This window comes from Ctenocephalides felis, unplaced genomic scaffold, assembly GCF_003426905.1.
Source record: "Ctenocephalides felis isolate EL2017-DRISC unplaced genomic scaffold, ASM342690v1 CF-g0.4_SCAFFOLD_03571, whole genome shotgun sequence".
Taxonomy (NCBI): domain Eukaryota; kingdom Metazoa; phylum Arthropoda; class Insecta; order Siphonaptera; family Pulicidae; genus Ctenocephalides; species Ctenocephalides felis.
In genome coordinates this window covers 66,070,692-66,090,259 of record NW_020539725.1, presented here as the reverse complement: position 1 = coordinate 66,090,259, position 19,568 = coordinate 66,070,692, and the positions used below count along the sequence as shown (strand labels likewise).

Sequence of the window (19,568 nt, the reverse complement as noted above, 5' to 3'; positions counted from 1 at the left end):
AAAGAAGTCGCTAATTTGTTGCAAAATAATAATTTAATAGTAATTTTGAAGTAATAATAGTTTTTTTTGCTTTTCTTCAGTATTACTCATTAAGCGGTAGTAATGAATTTCAATTTATTCCAAAATAATTCATGGCAAAAAATTTATAAATGCAACCGAATTTATTAGTTCTTGAAATTATTATTAGAAAAAAATTTATTGTAGTGATTATTTAAAAATTTAATGCTCATTTTGACTGCCAAATAGTACTTTTTTTAATTCTTTCTTCTGCCTTCTTAAAAATTTAATAAACCTTTTATTCCATAAATGCAAATACTAAAATGTTTTTTTAATAATTCAAATCGGATGCCGCGTTCTCCAAAAAACTGAATTATCATTTTTTGCTAAAAACCAATCAACACGTCTTTCCATCAATATGAATCGAATGTTATTTTGAATCATTCAAATCGGTTGAACAGTGCTTCCGAAAACGTCGGCAAAATATTGTATCCATATATACATACATATACTATACACAAAATACACACACAAACTATAACAAAATAGTAATTGAGGTAGTATTTTTTGTAATAAATAATTTCAATTTATTCCAATTGCAAAAAAATGAGTGAGTTATTGAATAAATAAAATAAAAAATTAATGCAACAAAAAAGTTCAAAATGTATTTTTAGTTATTAGTTAAGAGCTATTTGTTGGACATATTTTCATCAAAAAATAATAATTTAACATTGATTACACAAAAATCAATAGAAAACCTCAAAACTTTTAAACTTTTTCTGTAATAGATAAAATTATTTAATAAAATGCATGTAAAGAAAATATTTATAAAGTTAATGCCAATTTTAAAAAAACATTGTATATTACATTTTTATGATAGGATTTGAATTTATTACGTAATATTAGTTACAATCATAATAATTAATCATAAAGAACATTAGAATCAGTTTTATATAAATATTTTATATTAAAAAGTATTTCACACTGTAAAGAAAATTATACTAGAGCCAAAATTTTTGCAATACAACAGTAATTTCAAAAAAATAATTTTCTTGGGTATTTGTTTATAAGCTCAGTTGTTTTCAAACTTACTTTTATTCAAATATTTAAAAAAAAACAATTCAGAACATAAAATGCAGTGTTTGATTAAACGCTAATAATTTTTTGTATTTAACAAATTGCATGATAAATCATTTTTTCAAAATGTCGTGTCGACAAGATGACAAATGAATGTTTAAGATTTTTTTCATCCTCAAAGGTCAAACTTTGCAATTTATTCTTCGATTCAAAAACTGGTTCTGAGATAAAACAAGATAAAACAATCTCAGACGTTCGTGTAAGAATCTGATAAGAATCATAACACTTCCTGAATAATCAAGTAAATATCAGAATCATAATTAAAGAAGTAAATCATAGAAGTTTTTTGTAATTTTATTATAAAAACTTTACTTGCAATTTTTCAAACAATCCTGGAAGCCTAAGAAGTTTTACTTTAAATCTCACACTTGATTTTGCAAAAACCTCATCAATAGTCAATATACTATTATTTTACACTATTAGTCTTTTTATACTGATGTTTATTACTAACCTGTTCCTTACGTCGATTTTGCAAAAAAAACTGGTCTTGTTGTATTCTATCATTTATAATAATATGTTTATACGAGTTTCAGATTTTTCTAATATGTCATGAGTATTTATGCGCAATTTATAATAATTATTGTGGTTTTAAAATGACACTTTTAATTGCAGCAATATAAATCAAATTAAAGTGACAATCGATTGGGTTCAATGACTAATTAATGAACCATACTGTTTTTGTCTATAGTATTTATTTAATTAAATACTTTACGTCATTTTAAAACTCAAATATTTCATTTAAATTTAGCCTACATTTTAAAAAATGCCTTCATTTTTATTCTATAGGATTTCATGTACGTTCGATATATGAGTACGTGTACTTTTATGACAAAAGTACGTTTTGAAGAAAAAAAATAAATGTACGGTTGATAAATAAATAATGCTAATAAAAAAAGCTAATAAAATTTTCATCAAAATGATATATAATGATTCACACATTACTTAACATAATTTATTAGAAATTTAGCTTCGAAAGGCAGATATGTATTTCATTGCAATTTTATGACAAAAGTACGTTTTGAAAAAAAAAAAAATTATATGTACGGCTAATAAACTAATAATGGCATTAGATAGCCTATGAAAATTCCATCAAAATGATATATAACAATTTATGCATTCCCTAATATAAATTATGAAAAATTTAGCTTCAAAATTCAAATTTATTGGATTTTAAGTACGATTCGGTATATGAGAACATGCACTTTTATGGCAAAAGTGCGTTTTGTACAAAAAAATTATATGCATAATAAATAAACTAATAATGGCATTAAAGAGCCAATAAAATTCCAAATAAAATGGCATACAATAATTTATACATTCATTAACATAATTTACGAGAATTTTAGCATCAAAAATCAATTTGTACACTTAGTTGAATTTCATGCACAATTCTATTTATTTAGTACATTGTCACGTGCACTTTTATGGTAAAAGTGCGTTTTGTAGAAAAAAATAATATGAACTGATAATAAACAAATAATAGGATTTAATAGACAATGAAATTTTGATTAAAACGGTATATAATAATTTATACATTCCTTAATATAATATATTATAATTTAATAAATATTATAATTTAAAGAAATAGCATCAGAATGCACAATTCTACCTAAAAATTATATTAACGCATAATAAACTAATAATGGCACTAAAAAGCTGGTAAAATTTCCATTAAAATGATATATAATAATTCATACAATCCTTAACATAATTTGTGTGAAATTTAGCTTCAAAATGTAAATATACATTTCCTTGCATTTCGGTATGTGAGTACGTGCACTTTTATGGCAAAAGTACGTTTTGTACAAAAAAATTAAATGAGCGCTTAATAAACGAATGATGAAATTAAATATCCAATAAAATTCTCAATAAAACTGTATATAATAATATATACATTCCTTAACATAATTTGCAAGAAATTCAGCTTTAAAATGTAAATACACATGCTAACTTTATCTGGTACTTAAATTAATACTTCATAAATTATATTTAATTAATAAACTTCAAATACAAGTAAGTACTTTTATAAGTATTTCAAAATATAAAAAATAAATAATAAGTAATTTCCAAGTAATTAATTCCGCTTTCAATCACTAATTCTCTTCTTTTACTCAGAGCAATAAGGATAAAAGTTAATTTCGAAACTAGGTCATCTGTCCCCGTTCTCCCCTAATGACAATCTTCGTTTGAGTGACAATTGAGTTACTCTACAGTGACGTTGATCGTCTTCTAAAAGTCTAAAGTCTGAAGTATGAAGTCTTCATCTTAACTTTCTTATGGTGTCTTTTCATGTCTTATTACATTACATGGACATCATCTTGTTTCTCCTTGTTTCGACTAAATCGGATTAAATTTTCGTCAAATTGGAATTTAAATTTGATTGTAAATACTATCATGTGAAATTAAAATTATCAGATGAAATTTGTATAACCGTTTCTCTAAAACGGCTGAAGCTGCCTTTTCGAAAAACCTTTTCGAATAAAATAAATATATATTCCATTACATCATTTCAATTTTGTTTTGTTCCACAATCCAATTGTAAATTACATTGTATCGGTCGTCCACAGATTCCAATTTAAGTTGCCAATTTATCAGAGGACATTATAATGCTCAACTTGACACTCGTTGCCCCATAAATAGGTCGATAGATAAATAAATAGATCGATAGACAATAAGATAGACACTTGGTAATGGTCACATGAATTTGTTTTATGTTGATCAAATTGATGGCCAAATGGAATGGAGTTTAAGGGAAAAGGGTGATAGTTGGATGATTTTTTTTGTGTGATAGATTGGTGAATATTTAGTTTTGTATCATACTAATTTAATTTTTATAACTTTTTCTATATAAAGATAATGTCTGAATGTAATACTGGATAGGTAGGCCGACGGAATTCCAGTGGTCAAGCGAGTGATTTATTATAGAGATAATATAAATCTTCAAATGAAACTTTTTTGTATAAAATAACAAAAGAATAATGTATGACTGTGAGTAGATTATATATTAGGAGAGACAAATAGTAACATATAGATATGAATATTGTAGAGAGTGTCATAGAGACCATAAACGAGTAATTGGAAATAATAGAGTTAATAGAGACAAACGAAGTTACCATAAATTTATATTTTTTTTCAAATAAAACTTTATTTCTAAATATATAAGTTAATTTGCAACCTTAATAATTTAATCACTATATTTTCGATTAACATTTTGGTAATAAGCAGAAATAACCGCTCAGGTGTATACATTTAAATTACCAGAAATTTAAAACAAGTTTGTTTAGATTGATACTTCGCCGTAAATTAATAAATTACACTAATATCATCTTCCTACATACAAGCTTATAAAGTTTTTTTTTGTATTTTACCTTGACCTGTCGAAAAAGTTCAGACTAAAGAAAAAACAACAATTGCTGATTGTATATATGATATAATCTGACTAATGTTGCGGGAATAGTTCAGTCAGTAGCATGCCCGACTCACTACTAACTAACTACCCTACGGGAAGTTAAAATATACACTTAATCTACTTTACAATTTTCCAATCCACCTCGTCCAAAACTTTCCTATATTTTCCAACAAAACCTTCCACTATTGACTTATAATTATAATACTTGACAACAAACAATAATATCGGTAACAAAAACAAAGTCATATCCCATCAGCTAGACTAGATGCCATTAATTTGCGTCACGAAATCTCACCATCTCACCATGTCGACGTCGACATCAGCAATTTGCTCTCAAATATTTATCATAGACGATGGATGCATTATTATGCATAATGCATGCACGATGCACGCATTCTGATAGCAAAATTCATGCACCGTCGACTGACTGATAGTCGTCGTCTTTAGTCGTATCTGGAGCAACTTTGGAGATGAAACGAATAGAAAATGGTATATTTTCCAGTAATTGTAAAATAAATGGTGAAGGAAGATGAAATGGTTGGAGAATTCAGGAACTGATAGGTCGGGTAGGTAATTATGGAAAGGCATTGTCTGGTTAAAGCATAAATACTTAAAACATAGCTTATAACCTAAGTTGGATATAAATGCACACATTGAGCCAAAAAAAATTAAAATCGGTTCAGTAGTTTAGGAGTACATTAAGGACAAACATCGTGACAGTATATATGTGTATACCCACAAAACTAACATCATGTACATTACTCAGTCTTCTGGACTTATCAGGACTAATTCTTTCACTACAATATTATTTTTAATATCACACATTTATGACGTATGTCCGACATTGAAAACTTTTTAACGTCAGACATATATGAATGACGTAGCAAATAGCTAGTTAAACAAAAATTATTGTTTTTGAAATCACATTTTGCAAATTCCACTCTTGACATACATGTCAGACATGGCTCATATAGAACTTCTTAACGTCAGACACATATAACTGACATACAAGCTACACTCTTTATAATTTTTGTCTTGATATGCATATAATATTAATAAGGTAAATAATCATAATATATTATTATGAACAAGGCTTGTAGTGGCCTAGTGCTAAGAGCTTTGCTCTTGCAATCACATTTGCAACCACCTTGACCAGCTTGATATCAAGCAGTAGTAACATCTGTTTTTATTAAAAATATAGATTTATCTTATAGATCCTATTTCACATTTATGACGTATGTCTGACATTAAAAACTTTTTAACGTCAGACATATATAACTGGCGTAGCGAATAGCTTGTTGAACACAAATTATTGTTTTTGAAATCACGTTTTGCAAATTCCATGAAGTTCTTAAGGTCAGACACACATGTCTGACATACAATCTACCCTCTTTATAATTTTTGTCTCAATATGCATATAATTTTAATAAGGTAAATATTTATAATATATTAATTTATTTTTGTGAACAAGGCTTGTAGTGGCTTAGTGCTAAGAGCTTTGCTTTTGCAATCACATGATTGCGCACCTCGACCAGCTTGATATCAAGCAGTAGTAACATAGGTTTTTATTGAAAATATAGGTCTATTGAAAATAATCAATGTTGGAGTATTCTAGAGATAAATATATATACCAAATAGAGATAGGTAAACCGTTGGGTGCCTTCTGAACAACTAAGTATATATGACTTTTTGATGTTTCAAGTCATTTTTAATCGTATGTATGCCGATTTCAAAATACCAATTATTTTTTACATCGTGAAGTAAAATAAAGAGTAAAGGAAAATGAATTTATTGAAGGATTTAGGAATTGGTAGGTCAGGTAGGAAGTTGATACTCGAGTAAGGTGTAAAATAAAAAGACATTTTCTGGATAAAACAAACTTTATCGGGAAGTCAATAATACTACTAATAACTCAAATTTAAAAGTACATCCTCGGCCTTGTATCAAATTATCACTTTTTTGCTTTATCAATTGTTGCATATATTTATAATATCTTCATACAATTTCGCTCATAATTCACAATTTATTGTGCTAATAAAGCAATTAGCGTTATCATAAAATTAAAACATGTAAACAAAATTTAAATGTCACAGTTTATACAAATCGCAGGTCTTGGGGTCAGTTGACCCCTTGATGGACTGCCACTGTCCAGTACACTTGAACTCAAAGTGCAATTGCAAAATTCAGGAAAAAATTAAGGTCTTTGTTATTGAAGGACCATTTTAGTTTTTTTTTGACCTTATAGTTTGTGGAAATGAGTAACGTGATAAAAAACATTGAAGAACATATATTTACTATGATATCTAAATTTACTAAAACAATATTCAAAAGGTATATCAGGTTCGATCCAGTATCATTATAATTAATTTTTCTCGTGACAGTGTTTTTTATCATTTTATATAAAAGTGCAAAATATCGTTTCTTATGTCTCAGAATTTTCTTAGTAAAAAAATTGTTTTACAAACTGCTCGTATTTAAAAATAGATTATATAATAAAAAAAGAGCCGCATAGAGTCTGCGGGCCGCTGGTTGCTCTTCCTTGACCAACTCTATTCGACGCTTCAATACAAACTGAGTCTTAAATTCCATCGAATTCCATACTAGACTTTCCTAAAGGGTTAATTTTTAATCTAATTTAGTAACAATTTTTTTATCCTACCTATTGCCGTAGCAACTCCCAAAATCCTGACGGCAGGTCTTAAAAAATCACAGACTCCGTACTCGTTCCTCCTGCGCCTTCCTGCTCCTTCCATTTTGTTCCTTGTTATTAACATTTGACACGAATGTTTCTAAAACACTTTTGAATATTTATTTTTCACCACACTTCACTTAAAGTTTATTAATAATTTAGTAGTTCCAAAATTTATTTGCACATGATGTAATAGTCATTTTAAATTAATATTTTTTTCTTGTAACAAAAAATATTCAGGCTAGAATATAGTAGATCATTTTGTTGTAAAATATTCCATTTCCTTAATTTTGTTGGGCTTTAATTTTAAAATAAAGTAAATTGGAGATAGTTTAAAGAACTTGTCAAAGAAGATATATAATAAAAAAAATATATTAAATGTACTCTAATAATAGACAACATTATTATTTTTTTCAGTTTAAAATTATTTGAATCAGTTTTCTTCAGTATGAAATTCATCAATTTTCAGGTTTATTAATAATTTTTTTCAATATTCTATATTGATTACATAATAATCTATTTTATCAACAGTTCTCAATTCTTGCAATACTCAAATTATTTTGCTCATATCCATTTTTTTTGAAATTATAAAATAAACGCAGACCCGAAACGTTTGCAAGATTCAATAAATCTATTAACTTTGGGTTCTTTATCCAATAATCAAACAAAAAACTGATTTTTCGATAAGATTTTAATGAATTTTTTTGAAAATTTGGAATTTGTTTGAAAACTAAAATTTTGAAATTTTTTGAAACTTATAAATATCTAATTTTCTGCCGTAATGGCGTTTTCCCAAAAATGCTATAGAAATAAAATATTTTTTGAATCATTCAAATCGGACGCACCGTTATGTCAAAAACTTTATTACTCTTTTTGGAACTTTTTGCCCTGTATCTCCAAAACGGCTGGACCCGCCTCTGCCAAAAACTAATCGGCACACCTCCCTATCAATAGGGATCGAATTTTTTTCGAATTATTCAAATCGGTTGATTCGTGTTTGCGATTTCGTTGACGATAAATTGTGTTCGAACACACAAACACGCCATTTGTTCTACAGTATGCCAAAGGTTCAGAAACCTATAAAACGTACAGATATGCAAAAAATGTCATTTTTGTTTTTTGGTCATTACTATAACTTATCCTACAAAAAATAATTAATAAAGACATAATATATAATTTAATATATTAGTTTTTTCTAAAACATATTTGTTTTATAATTTATACTTTAATAAATTAAAAAATAATTTGAAAATTGTTACCAATATTTTTCCTAACAAGTATGTCCCACAATTTTTGACACTTAAACGTAAACAAAACTTATCAACTATTAAAAATCAAAAACTAAAATAATATTAACCACGAATCAAATCACTTCGAATATTAATTTTTCCATTATCATCTATAATTTATTTATTTATTTATTTAATAATAATAATAATCATCATATTTTTGAATTCAAATATATTTTTAAATATCACAAATTAATTACACTTTAAATTTAAAGTTACTTGTCAATTACCACTATCAATTACCCCAGTGCACATTTTTAACCCAACTTTTTCTCCACTTCTCCGGCACAAAACAAAGTACATTTTTCTGATTGTATTTGACACAGAATTTAATTAATATTTACTAATAATAATTAATATTTACTATTAATTTACTTTAATGATAATTACGATTATCCTTCTATTATTTCGTATCCTTCGTGTTATTTTGATGGCGAATCGGAAGGCGAATTTGGCGCATGTTCCTCGCTCAACCGACAATTTCATACTGAATGAGAGACGAGACGACCGCACGGCAGGAGCCGACGACAACCAAAACAAACCGATCGTAATCGGCGAATAATTTGGTTTGAAAATCGTAAAAAAAAATTATACGAAATGTTGCCAAAATATGTAAATTTTACAGCATCACAGAAAAAGCAACATTGAAATTAAATTAAGTAATTCACTCTAAAGGCATTTTTTTAACTTCCCGAAGGAGAAATTTATGTTTTCATCAAAAAATCCGACTCGCTATTTTTATGTTTTCTCGACGTTTCAAGCCATTCTGAATCGAATGAGACCAAATTTGGAGAAAATTTGTGGTGTGTGTGTGTGTGTGAACAGATTTTTTGCTATAAATCGACGTTTTCTCAAAAATGACTGGAGCGATTTCAAAAATTTAAAAGCCATTCGATATATCTCGATGAGCACTAGCGTTTCTGAGTCTTGTGCGACGATCATCCAAGCCGTTTCTTTGCAAATCGCAGAAAAGTGAAGAATTTTTTGTCCACGTTTTAGCCCGCAATTCTGAATCGATTTTGAAAATTCAAAAACGTTCGATAGATATTGATTGGAAATCGTGCTGATTAGTTTTTGATAAAAATCGGCCGGGCCGTTTTCTTGTAATAAAGTTTAAAAAAAAAAATCGACGATTTTTATGATTTTTTTTTGACGGCATATGCCATATTTTTGTAGATCATACTGAAATATTACGGCCCTACGACAAGTCGTTTAATTTTAAAAATTCGTCAAAGTTTGCAAAAATAAGTATCATTTTTTTGGCATTTGTAAAAATTAGACCTTTGATCGACATTTTCTCCGCCTGAACCGATTTCATAAATTTAAAAGTCATTTAATGTTTCTTGATGAGGACTATCGCTTGTCAGTTTTGTGAGAAGATCTGCCGTGCCGTTTCTATGTCATTTGAAAAAGTGTTAAATTTTTCGTCCGCATTTAAGCTCATACTACCGGATCGATTTTAAAAAATCAAAAACTGTTCGAAAGATATTAGTTGGGAATAATACTGATTAGTTTTAGGTTAAAATCTACCGAGCCGTTTTCTTGTAATTAACTGTTGAAAAAAAAATTTAGGCCGATTTTTATAGATTTTATTTTTGGCGACATATATCATAGTCTTACAGAACTTACTGTAATATTACGACCTCACGACAAGTAGTTTAATTTTAAAAATTTATCAAAGTTTGAAAAAAAGAGTAGTTCTTTTGACATTTGTTAAAATTAAAATTAGACGATTTACTTGGTATAACGATATAGTATTTGGACTTATTGGACATATTAAACTATTAGAATCCTACGGAAACTGGCTCAATTATAATAATTTTTGATTTTTGAAAATTTGTTTTTAGAAAATACTCCGAGTCAAAATGTTGGTTCGTTTTCAATTATGTGTAATGAATCCACTCGGAATACTTTTAATCACTCATAAATTAAATCATTTTTTATTGATTAAGTCGATTATTTACACGTATCGGGAAGTTCATGCAACTTGCCTCAAGGCTAAATACCAAACCAACTAGTTTTATAAATCATTGTAAACTATGATTATTACAAATAGTGTTTCTATAACACAAATTACAAGTGCTCACATTTTACAAACTAAAAATTCCATCCAATCTAGTAGTTTTTTTTAAACATTAGTGAAACTAGATAATATTTACTAAATTCTAGTAAAAACGTTTTGTACGTACTTGAAATGGAGACTTTTGTTTTTTGATAATTTGCCTCACATGGATTGAGCATTTTTTTACTTTTTAACTTCCCGTAGGGTAAGTTATTGTAATGGGCCGAAAATCGGAATTGAAAATTTTTACATTTCTCGACGTTTTGAAGGTTTCTGAACGTTTTGGCATACCTCAGAAAAAATGGATGTGTGTGTGTGTGTGTGTGTGTGTGTATGTATGTATGGATACAAATTTTCGTCCACGTTTTCGGGCGTACGGATCAACCGATTTGAATGGTTTAAAAAACATTCGATTCCTATTAATAAGGAGAAGAGCTGATTAGTTTTGGCAAAGACAGGTCCAGCAGTTACGGAGATAAGGAGCAAAGAGTGCAGAAATAGAAATCGAGTTTTTGAGAGAACGGAGCATCCGATTTGAATTATCTAAAAAACATTCCATTAGTAATGATTGGGAGAAAGGGTTATTAGTTTTTCGCAAAGGCAGGCCCAGCCATTTCGGAGATACAGAGCTAAATGTACAAAAAATGGCAGTTTTTGAGAGAACTAAGCGTCCGATTCAATTGATTCAAAGAACTTTCTGCTTGTCTTAACAAAATAATTGATTTTGGAAAAAAAAATTTTGTACCATTTTTTTTTTTTTTTTTTTTTTTTTAAATTTTTTGTATATCGAAAATAATTCAGATTTTATTTTTAATTCTGACTATAGTTCTAATATACTTTAAACAAATAATTTCAACTCTGCAATTCAGTTTATATAATTCTTATAAATATTAGACAATAATACAATATTTATAATAATCTATTTGAAAACATTCAATATTCCTCGAACGTTTCGTTACGGTACGGGAAGTTCCAGCAATTTGCCTTAAGGCACGATGCCACCCACCCCACTAGTTTTCAAATAACTTTTAATTCTCTTTTAAGGGGGTTGTTCGGTTTTTATTTTTTTTTTCGATTTTGAGATTTTTTGATATTATGAAAGCTAAAAACCTTAGAATTATTTAAAGAAAAAATCATCTCAATATCTATTTTTTTGACGAAGTTATAGATATATATATCTCTATATGTATTATCCTCTGAAAGCGTTTTTTTATCGCTCCGCGAGCTATTGTATGCCAGCTGCTCTCTTTTTCATTATAATACCTCATGCACATGACCTTTTTAATGTGTCAGCATCTTTGAACACCATGGTGTATTTAGTACATTAAATTAAATGGTGTATTTAGTACATTATATCAAAAACTTTAAATACGTTTTTCTCAAAATGCCCTTTTTCAATGCGGTGCCACAAATTTAAAAAAAACTACAAGTCGGATGGACTTGCATTTTTTTTAATTTGTTCACTACTGCAATACCTAGTCCCCCTACCTCAAACAACTTGATAACATTACGCAAAAAAATTTGCGAAGCTTCTCGTTCCAAAAAAAGGCCCTTTTTGACACTTTTTTTTAAATAGCTGCCATTTTTTTCCTTCTTGCTTTTTTTCTATCATTTTGGTAGGGGGACTGGATTCAAACTTCTTCTTCAACGTAGTTTTTTTTTTGTTTGGGGCGATGCGCAACGGATTTATCTGTGGCACCGCAAAAGAGATCGATTTTGCAATTTGGCGCCCCCTGGTTAAAAAATGACGGCAATAAAAATATTAATATTCTATGATTTTGTAATTTTTGTTTAAAAAAAACCGCATGTCTCTGTGATAAATACATTTCGAGAAAAACAAAAACAAATACCTTGCATTTTTTGTAACAAAAAAAACGAACAACCCCCTTAAGACACTATAATTTTTTTACATCAGTAAAAACTAGATAATATTTACTAAATTCTAGTGAAAACTTATATATACAACTTGCATTATGAAATCTTGAATAATTAGTACTTGAAATGCAGACTTTAGTTTTTTGATAATTTGCTTTACATGGATTGAGCAAATTTTTTACTTTTTTACAAATAACTTTTAATTTTCTTATAAGACACTATAATTTTTTTACATCAGTAAAAACTAGATAATATTTACTAAATTCTAGTGAAAACTTATATATACAACTTGCATTATGAAATCTTGAATAATTCGTACTTGAAATGCAGACTTTAGTTTTTTGATAAATTGCCTTACATGGATTGAGCAAATATTTTACCTTTTCTCAAATAACTTTTAAATTTCTTAAGACATTATAATTTGTTTACATCAGTAAAAACTAGAAAAAAAACTAAAATCTAGTAAAAATTATTTTCACTTGGATATTAGTTACCGATATTTTGAGTTTGCTTGAAATTATAATATCTAGAATTTTTTTTTTTTAATTTATTTTATTGATTAAATAATTTTATCTATTCATAGACCAAAAGTTCCATAGCCTTAAAGAATAGTAGTTAAAATTAGTTTATCAAACTAGCAGACAACTTGCCAGACAGAACCTGTCTATCAAAATCGCAAAAAAAATATTAGCGAACAAAGTCTTCGAATATTCAAATTTACATATAATAATACGTCTATCTATTTTTCTTAAAAAAAATAAGTTAGTCATAAAACGTTAGATATATCATAGAGGTAAACAAATAGATAAAAATAATTCGACCTTCAATATAAATTCGAATTTTTTTTTTGAATTATTTTGTATTTTGACGCAGTTGTAATAATGACGCATGCGCAGAATAGAAATGAAGATGTCGAATGATTCTCAATTTTAATCTGTGTGAAAAAATTGTAATAAAGAATTATTTTTTACGAAATATTGCATAATGTTGCAAAAAGTTGGTAAGTGCGTTTTCTTATAAGATTTTGATAAGAATGTAAAAAGAATCTTATAAGACTCTGGTAAGAATCTAATAAAAATCATAAGACTCTAATAAGAATCTAATAAAAAATTATAAGACTCTAGTGAGAATGCGACGGGAATTATATTTACATTGCAAATGTTGAAAGCTGTTTTTTAATTATTGGAATATTTATAAATTTTAATATCCGATTTCGAAATTATAAGAAAATTTACGTTTAATTTACGTTTACTAATTTTGAGCTTCACTTGAAAACTTTTAAAACTAAAATGCATTGGTTGAAATCTCAAAATTGAGTTTGATAGATTTTCAAATTTTTGAAACCCAAAGTTAATTTAATTACCTTCTTTGAGTACATTTTTTTTGGAGTTAACAAATTTTTTGAATTTGACTTTTTCAAAAACCAATAATAAACTCTTCCATGCAAATCGAAATTTTCTTTCCTCCGTCTTGCAAACTTCTGTGCCAGACAGCTTGATATCAAGAAGTAGTTTTCACTGCATCCAAAATATGAGTTCAATGGATAATAACCTTTTGGGACATTATATATCATATTACTATTAGAGTAGTCTCATCTGAAAGAAAGTGGTCAACCATTGGGTTGCCTTCTAAAAATATTAGGTTAAAATTCAGAACTCATTGCAGCACTAATAAAATAACTAAAAATTGTACATTGTGATTTTTCAAAAAGTATTTTTATTATATATCGTTTTCAAATTATTATATGCAAAAATTAGTATCCGTACAAATATATACACACATAGATTTCTCAAAAATTTGCTAAAATAATCAGAATGTATATATGGCTTTTACTAATGTGACATTTTAATGATTTCTTTGAAAAAAAAATACGCAAAAGTGCTAGAAATAATTTGCAACTAATTTTTCAGGTTGCAACTACCAATTTTAGATAATTAGTTCTTCAATTAAGTCTGGTCAAAACTAGAAATAAATACCAATAGTTTAAATATAGCTTTTTTATTCATTTTATCAATATTTATAATAATGTATTCATTAATAAATTAGACATTATTTTTATCCTGTATCGTATTGTTCCAACACACATTTTTTCAAAATATCGATAAAACGATAAAAAAATATTTCTAACAATTTATCGATAATTTGAAATAAATACAATAACATTTTTCACTCACAATTAAACATTTATGATTATATTTTGTCTTATACTAGAAATAGAGATTTGTTCCGACTGAACTTTTTTTTAAGTTTTGTCGGAACAAACTTAATGTAATAATAAAAAAATAAATAATAATATATGTACAAATATTTTGAAAGAATGTTTAAATCAAGTTACTAACGGGCAAGTAATATAATTTTTTTGCATCAATAAAAATCAAAATAAATATTCATAATAATCTATATTAATATTACAATTATGTAATTGTATGCTATAATTATTAATTTACTTATTTATTTATATTTTAATATCAAGGAATGAAATTATGGGAAGATCACATTTCAAAAACACCAAATCATATATATATATATATATATATATATATATATATATATATATATATATATATATATATATATATATATATATATATATATATATATATATATGAGAAATGGGATAGAATCACTCAATCACACTTATTATTATTTTTACAGAATAAATTTGTCATAACAATAGTTTGTTTTTCCCAAAAATTCAAGTGTACACTGAGGGTTTTATAAAAAAAATGCATTTTTTGCAGAAAATGCACTTCGTGAAACTGACAGAGTGCTGATGGCAATTTAACAAAAAAATTCAAAAATTATACTAAAAATCATTCAGATTTTTGAAATCAAGTAAATAAGAAACTAATACTTCTGTATTATTTATAAACAAAAAAAAATATATATTAATTTTTTATATCTTGTAAGAAATGCATACAATTTTAAATAAACTATTAGATATTACTCTATAATTTTATCAGAACAAGCCCTCAGTGTACGCATTTTTCTTAATATATTTAATTGGGCTGACGTTTCGTATATAAATTTGTTCCTTCATCACGACAAAAAATCTGATTTTATTTAATTTAGATTTATTATATAAGATTTTCATATAATTAAAACTTGTAGAGGGGACGAAAAACGTTCAGTCAATGACATTCAAGGTCAGTCAATGTCAGTTAAGGTCCTTCAAGGTTAATTATTTGAATATCCTAAATATCCCAAAAAATCTAATTTGTGTTCTTAATTTATTTAATCAGACTGACGTTTCGTCTATAAATTTGTTCCTTCTTCATTTTATATTCGATTTTTATTTAGTTAAATTTCGTTCAGAGAAGAAAAACGTTCAGTCAAGGTCAGTCAAGGTTAATCAAGGTCCTTCTAGGTCATTTCCCATTTCCCATTTCAATCGAGAAATTTAAAATACCCTGCAAAAATATTATTTAAGTCCACAGTACCTTTAGTAAAAGTTCATTCAAAGTATGAAAAACATTGATGAAGGCAACAAACTTGTTTCGAAACTTCGCCAAGAGAAAAAAATAGTATTTATTTAATTAAACCTGACGCATTGGTTTGCCTTGGTTTAGAAAAAAATCAATATTGAAAAATATCTTGGGAAATACAATTTTCATAAAGTGTAAAAAAACTGATAAAGGCTAAAAAAATGTATCAAAACGTCGTTAAAACAGAGAGTACAATTATTTTTTATAATGTTGTACTTATATTGAAAAAATATATGTAAGATAAATGATATGTTGGAAAATATTTGACTAATATAAATTATTTTTATTTATAAAATGTATTGAAGTTAGATGGTTATTTTGCTAGTTTGGACTAATAAAATTACAAAATTACAAATTAAGTGCTGTAAATTAATTTTTATTTTTTTTAATATAAGTACAACACAAACTGATTTTCAGGGTACCTTACCCCGACATATAATTACATAAATCATCAATTATCATTATTATTATGCGAGTTTTATTTTCACCAACTCATCAATTATTATGAGTTTTGTACGAATTCTACCTAAGTTGTTTATACCTAATATGAAAATATTATCATATCATATGAATTTTGGTTTTATTCTAGCATTCTAAGTACCTTCTTGTTATTTATTTAAAATATTGCATTTATGTATATTTTATAAAACGAATATTATTATTAGTCTATAGTTTAAGTACATCATAATAGGATAGTGTAATATAATATATGTAGCAAAATTTTGGACAAAATCATTTTGTTTCGATTGGAGAGATCAAATATTTGCTGACAATGATAAACAATACTTTTGTCTTGACGTAATAGAAATAAGAAAAAAACTTTTGCACAAACCGAATTAAATTTTATTTTGTAAATAGCAAAAAAGAATATTTGACTAATTGTCAAATTTAAATAATTTATTCTTTGGCAGCAATCAAAATAAAAAATAAAGAGCAAAAATAACCCAAAACAAAATCCTAAAAAACCGTATGTAAACAGAATTGCAATTTCGTTAAATAGATACAATACACAAGTACAATACACAATTTTTATATCGAGGTAAAAAATAACAAAAATTTATTCATAAACTTTTATCAAAATAAATAATTTACTTCCTACTATTTTTATTTCCTACTATTTATTACTATTTGATCTCATGGATTCCAACAATTCACGACTTCATTTTTATTTATTATATTTTATATAACTAATACTGTTTATAAATATTCTATTATTATTATTATTATTCTGATATATTATTATCATTAAGATTAAGATATAATTGGATTTATTTAGTTGGAATTATCTTATTTATGGAATCGGATATACATTTCGTGAAATCGTTGGAATCCTTTGGAAACAAAATGATTTTGTTTGAGAAATTTGAGACATGGGTCCAGGAAAAAAAAATTAATGGATAGAGTATTTCACAATGTTGTGAAAAATACAAAATCTCACATACAAAAAAAATACTTGATGCAATTTTAATTTTTATTCAATTAAAACTTGTAGAGGGCTAAAGGACAAAAAACGATCAGTCAAGGTCATTCAAGGTGATTCAAGATCAGTCAATGTCAGTTAAGGTCCTTCAAGGTCAATTATTGGAATATCCCAAATATCCCAGAAAAAATCTAATTTATGTTCTTAATTTATTTAATCAAGCTGACGTTTCATATATAAATTTGTTCCATCTATATTTTATATTCGATTTTTATTTAGTTAAATTTCGTTCAGAGAAGAAGAACGTTTAGTCAAGGTCAATCAAGGTTATTTAAGGTAATTCAATGTCAGTTAAGTTCCTTCAACGTCCTTCTAGGTCTTTTCATTCGAGAAATTTAAAATATTCTGCAAAAATATTATTCAAGTCCACAGTACCTTTAGTAAAATTTCATTCAAAGTATGAAAAATATTGATGAAGGCAACAAACTCCAAGGTCAGTCAAGGTCAATTAAGGTCAGCTAAGGTCATGTAAGGTCATTCAAGGTCAGGCAAGATCAGACAGTGTCAATCAAGGTCAGTGAAGGTCAGTATATCAATTAAGGTCTAACAGTCTGACACATTCTCATTATTTTTCTCGATTTTGTTGAAGTTAAGAATTTTGAATAGTTGCTAAACAATTTCAGAGAAAAATCTTGAATTGAAGTACATTAGCCTAAAATCAATAAACGCCAAATACCAAATTATAAGTTGACCCAATCATCAGTATATGTGCTAAATATAAATTCCTAGATCTACAACTGATTTATAATTTTTTTTAAAGGACACTTGTCTCAAATTTTCCGAATTTCTCGACGATGATGATTTTGTCTAAGCATGAGCCTCACTATTTTTCAGTCTGTAATTTTCTAAACAACTTAAACGTTACAAATGCATTTCACATTCATGAATCTAATAACAAAACCTTTTGCTGAAATGCAAATATTAGCTAGATAAATTAAGTAAAAAATCTTGATAAGAAATTAGAGAAAATGTGATAAAAACCTACAACTTCTCTAAAATCTTCTAAAACAATATTTTATTAATACTGCTCCACCAACAAAAAAAATCGTCTACCCTAACAATATTTATCTAGTTATAAAAAAGAAATCTACATCACACATTCGTCCTCTTCATACGCCCGATTCTACTCACAGTCCCACCGTTAGGAACTCCGAAGAGCTTCCCAAAACATTACAATTGGATATCACATTTGAGAACCATTGGACGACATCATGACACACGCGCCATTGGTAAATCACAAACATTCGCCGAATTTTTTGCACAAGGTAAAGGTAAATGTCTGATGGGTACTTTTTACTACTTCGCAACCTGGGGGTGGATTTAGATCTTGGTTTGGCCAGTTGACCATCACAATCGGAAGAATCTTTGGATTCAATTTATTTGTACACCCGTTGGTCTTCTGAGACCTCGTCCTGGATCCTGATCTTTTCCTGGATCTTTGGTGTCGTCGCTCCTGGTGTCTGCTGATGATCCATTATTGGTGCAATCCAGGATTTCTTTTCGGCATCTACAGCATAATGACGTGTGTTTCATGTCTGTGTGTAAGGTTGACGACTGTTGTGCAGAATTATTTGATGTCCTGTTTAGGCGACGGGGAAGGCTGGACGCGTTCGTCAAGCGTTTTCTGGTCTTTTCCGAACCGCCGTCACTGGAATCACTCGCGCTGCGATTGGAGAAAATTATGGATTAAATATAAAGGTCATAGATAAAGGAAAATATATATATATAAAACAAAACAAAAGCTGACAAATGTTTATGTTAATTTAGCAAAGAATTTGGGAATGACTCTGAAAACACTGTGATAACTCAAATTATAGAATTAGTGGATTACGTAACTCGTAAGACATTATAATTAGGTTTTGTCGGTTTTAGGAAACCGGTTTCCAGGAAAAAAATATGAAAAACAAGTAGTAGAATTAGTACCGTAGTACCGGTATCTTAAACTAAATAATAGTGGAAAAAACGAAAAAATAGCAACGAATAATAATACTTTTTGATGAAAATGATTGACACATTTTGCTCTCCACTTTAAAATAGCATGGTTAAAAAGTACGTAAACGTATCGTAAACTTAATAAGAGTGCTCAAAATAAATAAAAAATAACAACAAATAAAAATAGTTCTGTTACAACATTTAGGGGGATAT

At 27.5% G+C, this 19,568-nt stretch overlaps 1 protein-coding gene across 1 annotated transcript in view; it reads right to left on the bottom strand.

The window, feature by feature from the left end:
- Positions 1-18,794: 18,794 nt before the first annotated feature.
- Positions 18,795-19,568, bottom strand: part of LOC113386542 (probable serine/threonine-protein kinase nek3) — a 32,783-nt gene continuing 32,009 nt past the window's right edge. The window contains exon 18 of the mRNA XM_026624322.1: positions 18,795-19,086. Coding sequence (XP_026480107.1) covers positions 18,795-19,086 — 292 coding nt within the window. The remainder of the gene's footprint in view (positions 19,087-19,568) is intronic.